The sequence below is a fragment of the Salvelinus sp. IW2-2015 genome, unplaced genomic scaffold (assembly GCF_002910315.2).
Source record: "Salvelinus sp. IW2-2015 unplaced genomic scaffold, ASM291031v2 Un_scaffold1337, whole genome shotgun sequence".
In the NCBI taxonomy this organism is placed as follows: domain Eukaryota; kingdom Metazoa; phylum Chordata; class Actinopteri; order Salmoniformes; family Salmonidae; genus Salvelinus; species Salvelinus sp. IW2-2015.
Window position 1 is genome coordinate 206,846 of NW_019942849.1, and position 6,902 is coordinate 213,747.

The 6,902-nt window shown below is 47.3% G+C and overlaps 1 protein-coding gene across 1 annotated transcript in view; it reads right to left on the reverse strand.

Moving 5' to 3' along the window:
* Positions 1 to 5,220: 5,220 nt before the first annotated feature.
* LOC139024313 (protein diaphanous homolog 1-like) overlaps positions 5,221 to 6,902 on the reverse strand; it is a 17,624-nt gene continuing 15,942 nt past the window's right edge. Inside the window, exon 2 of the mRNA XM_070438996.1 lies at positions 5,221 to 6,048. Coding sequence (XP_070295097.1) covers positions 5,846 to 6,048 — 203 coding nt within the window. The 3' untranslated portion in view covers positions 5,221 to 5,845. The remainder of the gene's footprint in view (positions 6,049 to 6,902) is intronic.

The following is a 6,902-nucleotide window of genomic DNA, read 5'->3' on the forward strand; positions in this document are numbered from 1 at the left end:
CCATCAGGGAGAGGAGTATAGAGAGTAGTCAGACTGACCTCTAACCCTCCACCACCATCAGGGAGAGAGTTATAGAGAGTAGTCAGACTGACCCTTAACCCTCCACCACATCAGGAGAGGAGTATAGAGAGTAGTCAGACTGACCTCTAACCCTCCACCACCATCAGGGAGAGGAGTATAGAGAGTAGTCAGACTGACCTCTAACCCTCCCACCATCAGGGAGAGGAGTATTAGAGAGTAGTCAGACTGACCTCTAACCCTCCACCACCATCAGGAGAGGAGTATAGAGAGTAGTCAGACTGACCTCTAACCCTCCACCACCATCAGGGAGAGGAGTAAATAGAGATAGTCAGACTGACCTCTATCCCTCCCACCTTAGGAGAGGAGTCTTAGAGTAGTGCTCAGACTGAACCTCTAAGCCTCCCACACCATCAGGGAGGAGGAGTATAGAGAGTAGTCCAGACTGACGCTCTACCCTCGCACGCACATCAGGGAGAGGTAGTATGAAGAGTAGTCCAGACTGACCTCTAACCCTCCCACACCATCAGGGAGACGGAGCTATAGAGGAGTAGTCAGCTGACGCTCTAACCTGCACCACCATCAGGGAGAGGTAGTAATAGTAGATGCACTGCTCTAACCCTCCCACCACCATCAGGGAGAAGGATTATAGAGAGTAGTCAGACTTACCTCTAACCTCCACCACCACCAGGGGAGAGGAGTATAAAGAGAGTAGTCCAGACTGACCTCTAACCTCACCACCATCAGGGAAGAGGAGTATAGAGCAGTAGTCAGACTGACCTCTAACCCTCCACCACCATTCAGGGAGAGAGTATAGAGAGTAGTCAGACTGACCTCTAACCTCCACCACCACCAGGAGAGAGTATAGAGAGTAGTCAGACTGACGTCTAACCCTCCACCACCATCAGGGAGAGGGGTATAGAGAAGTAGCAGACCTGACCTCTAACCCTCCACCACCACAGGAGAGGAGTATAGAGAGTAGTCAGACTGACCTCTACCCTCCACACCATCAGGGAGAGGAGTATTAGCAGAGTAGTCAGACTGACCTCTAACCCTCCACCACCATCAGGGAGAGGAGTATAGAGAGAGTCAGGACTGACTCTACCCTCCACCACCATCAGGGAGAGGAGTATAGAGAGTAGTCAGACTGACCTCTAACCCTCCACCACCATCAGGAGAGGAGTATAGAGAGTTAGTCAGACTGACCTCTAACCCTCCACCACCATCAGGGAGAGGGTATAGAGAGTAGTCAGACTGACCTCTATACCTCTCCACCACCATCAGGAGAGGAGTAATAGAGGTAGTCAGACCTGACTCTAACCCTCCACACCATCAGGGAGAGTCTATAGAGAGAGTCAGACTGCCGTCTGACCCTCACACCACCATCAGGGAGAGGAGTATAGAGGTTAGTCAGACTTGACCTCTCCCTCCACCACATTCAGGGAGTAGGAGAATAGAGATATCAGACTGACCTCTATCCCTGCCACCACCATCAGGGAGAGAGGAGTATAGAGAGTAGTCAGACTGACCTCTAACCCGTCCACCACCATAGGGAGAGGAGTATAGAGAGTAGTTCAGACTGACCTCAATCCCCACCCACCATCAGGTAGAGGAGTATAGAGATAGTCAGACTGACCTCTAACCTCTCCCACCATCAGGGAGAGGAGTATAGACGAGTAGTCAGGGACTGACCTCTATACCTCCACCATCCACAATCAGGAGAGAGAGTATAGAGAGTAGTCAGACTTGGACCTCTATACCCTCCACCACCATACAGAGGAGAGGAGTATAGAGTGTTCAGACTCACTCTATCCCTCCACCACCCATCAGGGAGAGGAGTTTAAGAGTAGCAGACTGACCTTTCAACCTCCACCACCATCAGGGGAGGAGTATAGAGAGTAGTCAGATACTCTAACCCTGCACCACCATTCAGGAGAGGAGTATAGAGAGTAGTCAGACTGACCTCTAACCCCCCCATCCACCACCATCAGGGAGAGGAGTATAGAGCAGTAAGTTCAGACTGACTCTAACCCTGCACACCAATCAGGGAGAGGAGTATAGAGGAGTTACTCAGACTGACCTCTTAACCCTCCACCACCATAGGGAGAGGAGTATAGAGAGTAGTCAGACTGACTCTAACCCCACCACATCAGAGAGAGAGTTTAGGAAAATAAGATGAGAATAAAAGGCAAACGTGTCCATGTCTCTTCATATACACAGTCTGGTGCTTCGTTCAGTGGATGTCCCAGTGAGGGATCATTGGGAACTGTGGAACGTACATTGCAGAAGTCTGTGGAAAACTCACCAGCAAACGTCTGGGACCTGGCACAGACAGCAGATACTCAGCTCCAACAACGGCAGTGTGTGTGTGTTAGTACAGCCGTAACATGGTCACAACAGGAAATAAGTGTGTGTTATGATACAGTATAGGGCTGTAAATCTGACTTTGTGGTGATGTAATAGCTCTTCAAATGGACTTAATGGTGTTGTGTCAGATTCTAGTAACATACATAAGTCTCTCTAACCCCTGGGGTGCAGAGAAATGTACCTCAGATGGAATTTCTCTCTGGCTGAAACCAGGAACAAGAGCTCTGTTTATTGATTTTGAATAATCAGCACCACAACACCACACACACACACACACACACACACACACACACACACACACACACCTCAAAGTCTGTCGTACAAAATAATCCTCAGACATTCTTATTGAAGATATTTTAACAGAAGGACTTCATACATAATACCATACACATTACTACAGTGATATCTCTCAAGAATGAAACCTCACTAGCATTAAAACAAGCAACAGTAAAAAATCACATTGAAAACAAACGAATCAAATGAAAAAAAATGGACAAAGAAAATAGACTAGAAAATCTTATTATTTTCCATTGGTGTTTTTTCAACCTCTCAGCAACGTTTGAAAGAGAAATTCAGTAGAGACAGGATCACATGAAGTAACTCATTCGCACAAGGAACGCTGTCTTGCGGTTGACACAATGATGTACTTGTGTTTCTGGTGAACAATCACTATCTGAGGGCTAAATGTCTCCAGGCAGACATTCTCCCCAGCATTTGACTGACTGGAGGATAAGCTGGAAACGTATCACGTCACAAACATTGTGGTAACGTTGGTCCTTTTAATACCTTTGTAATGTACTGTAGGAATCAACAATGCCCATGAACTGATCTCTCAGCTCGACAACAACATGTTGTGTTGGTAACAGCCCTTAAACAACTTGTGCTTGGCTCTACAGTACAAACTGATCAGTACTCATGGAAACCACAGTTATGCATGCAGATGTTCAAACTGCTTGAGACTGACTTGAGATCAGCGGTAGGGATGTTATATTTGCATAGGGATTGGTATAGCATGGGGAAGCTGACAGAACTACTCCTCACAATGCTAGCCTCGCGGCAGCAACATTTGCTGTTAGCTACGGAATAGAGAAAAGCAAGTCCAGACATTAAGCAACAGGTGCTGCTGTCTAAAAGGGCAAAACACACACACACACACACACACTTGGACACACACACACAAACACATCTCAGCAGTTTTTGGGCAGGTCCTCCAGTAACCTCAGCAGAAAGACCACAGCTCTGTTTATGGAATCTAGCAGTTATGATGACAGCAGACAGAGGCAGTAGCAGACAGTAATTACAGACGACAGAACATACCCATGCACAAACTGACACACACACACACACTACATAAATGCACAAACAACCCCCATTACATCCACACACACACTACATAAATGCACAAACAACCCCCATTACATCCACACACACACTACATAAATGCACAAACAACCCCCATTACATCCACACACACTTCTCTTTCAATAATAATGTATAATATATGCCATTTAGCAGATGCTTTTATCCAAAGCGACTTACATGAGAAAGCCCACGAGAAATCCCATGAGAAAGGCCACGAGAAAGCCCACGAGAAAGCCCATGAGAAAGGCCACGAGAAAGCCCATGAGAAAGGCCAAAGAAAAGGCCACAAGAAAAAGCCCATGAGAAAGGCTACGAGAAAAGGCCACGAGAAAGCCCACGAGAAAGCCCATGAGAAAGCCCATGAGAAGGCCACGAGAAAGCCCATGAGAAGGCCACGAGAAGCCCATGAGAAAGGCCATGAGAAAGCCATGAGAAGGGCACGGGAACCATGAGAAGGCCACGAGAAAGCCCATTGAGAAAGCCCATGAGTGCTTCAAATATAGCCAGTAAATAGTGACTCCTTCCTGTCAACCAGGGAGATAGAACAGTCGAGATGAGGATTGGTGGACACACGCAACTGTGATATCATATAAACACACACACAAGCGAGAGCGACACAGACACACACACAGAGCAGAGAGAAGACACAGACACACACACAGAGCGAGAGCGCACACCACACACAGAGCGAGAGCGACACAGACACACACACACACAGGCGAGAGCGACACACACACACACACAAAGCGAGAGCGACAGACCACACACACACAAGAGCGAGAGCGACAGACACACACACACAGAGCGGAGAGCGACACAGACACACACACAGAGCGACACAGACACCACACACAGAGCGAGAGCGACAGACACAGAGCGAGAGAGACACACCCACACACACACACACCACACACACAGAGCGAGAGAGACACAGACAAACAACACACAGAGCAGAGAGACACACAGACCACACACACACCAGAGCGAGAAGAGACACAGACACACACACAGAGCGGAGCAGAGACACAGACACACACACACACAGAGCGAGAGAGAACAAGACCACACACAGAGCGAGAGACAACACAGCACACACACACACAGAAAGAAGAGAGATGACAGACACACTTTAAGGTAAAAGGTTTTGATTGGTCCCCGTAACCCTATTGGACAACACGACAGGTGAAATGTGAAGCTTGGAATTGGTTTTGGTGGCACTTGTTTCTTTTATAAACATACAGTATACAGCACAACATTAGCATACAGTATATTTGACAATTAAAGAGCAACATTTAATAGGTTTTAAATCAAACCAGGTGGGAAAAGCAGTGTTCAAAAACCACCCAGGGCTTCCATACAGCAGGACTCCCCACCATCCAGACAATGTAGGACCCCTCCTCCTGAGAAAGAGTCTTTGGATTCTCACGATGCACTTCAGACAGAGGAAAGTAGACCGATAGATAGTGGATGTGGTGTGAGAGAAATAGAGAGAGACAGAGTGCAGTGGATGTGTGTGAGAGAAATAGAGAGATACAGAGTGCAGTGGATGTGTGTGAGAGAATAGAGAGAGACAGAGTTGCAGTGGATGTGTGTGAGAGAATAGAGAGAGACAGAGTGCAGTGGATGTGTGAGAGAAGTAGAGCAGAGACCAGGTGCAGTGGATGTGTGTGAGAGAAATAGAGAGATACAGAGTGCAGTGGATGTGTGTGAGAGAAATAGAGAGAGACAGAGTGCAGTGTATGTGTGTGAGAGAAATAGAGAGAGACAGAGTGCAGTGGATGTGTGCAGATGCTGATGCTTGAACAGGGATATGTTTATATGGCAAAGAGTCATCCCTCAGCGTGGAAAACCCTGGGGCTGTGTCATGGTGAGAGCTCCGCCCTCACCCATTGGCTCCTTCAGTCCCAGTATGTCCAATCCGGTGGTCCCAAGAAGGACAATGGGCACAGACTCCTCCTTCAACTGGCAGGAGGATGAAGTTGCCCTTAGACACTGATTGAAGGACAGTTTCTATATTTCTCTATGGTTAAGGTTAGGATATGGGTAAGATGAGCTGATCCTAGATCTGTGGCTAAGGGCAAACTTCTACCCATCTCCTTTAATTGGACCGTGATAGACTGTCCTCTAAGAGGTCCTCTAGTGACCCCGCCCCGTCTATACTAGCCCCCTCTATGCTAGGCTCCTCCTTCTGCGCTATCTTGGTCTTCTTATTGGGTGGTTTGCTGAAGCGGGGCGTGGTGTCCTCCTGCATCAACTCTTTGGCCAAGATGTTCGTCACTGCATGACCAGCTCTCCGGTTGGCTGAGAAAGAGAGACAGAGACAGAGACAGAGAGAGAGAGAGAGAGAGAGAGAGAGAGAGAGAGAGAGAGGTCAGACATGCCATTTCAGGGATTGGTCATATTGTGTTACCAGACAAGCGGCAGAGGGACAGTGGAGACGGGGGTCAGTTCAGTACAGGCTAACAGCTCAGTACTAGCAAACCAAACGTCTCACTGCAAACAACCAGCCAGCGGCACTCTATTTCTTATGTAGTGCACAACTTTTGACAAGACTCCATAGGGATCTAATCAAAAGTAGTGCACTATGTAGGGAATAAGGTGCAATTTGGGATGCAGAGGCAGAGACTGACTCGCCCCAGGCCCAGGCAGGCTGTCTTCAGGAATATACCGTCTGTTGATACTGGTCAACAGGACCCACACATGAACAAGCCTGTATTCACTGGTGACGCACACACACAACTACAGTTGAAGTCAGAAGTTTACATACACCATTCCTGACATTTAATCCTAGTAAKAATTCCCTGTATTAGGTCAGTTAGGATCAGCACTTAGTTTTAAGAATGTGTAATGTCAGAATAATAGTAGAGAGAATGATTTATTTCAGCTTTTATTTCTTTCATCACATTCCCAGTGGGTCAGAAGTTTACATACACTCAATTAGTATTTGGTAGCATTGCCTTTAAATTATTTAACTTGGGTCAAATGTTTTGGGTGGTCTTCCACAAGCTTCCCACAATAAGTTGGGTGAATTTTGGCCCATTCCTCCTGACAGAGTTGGTGTAACTGAGTCAGGTTTGTAGGCCTCCTCGCTCGCGCACACTTTTTCAGTTCTGCCCACAAATTTTGTATAGGAATGAGGTCAGGGCTTTGTGATG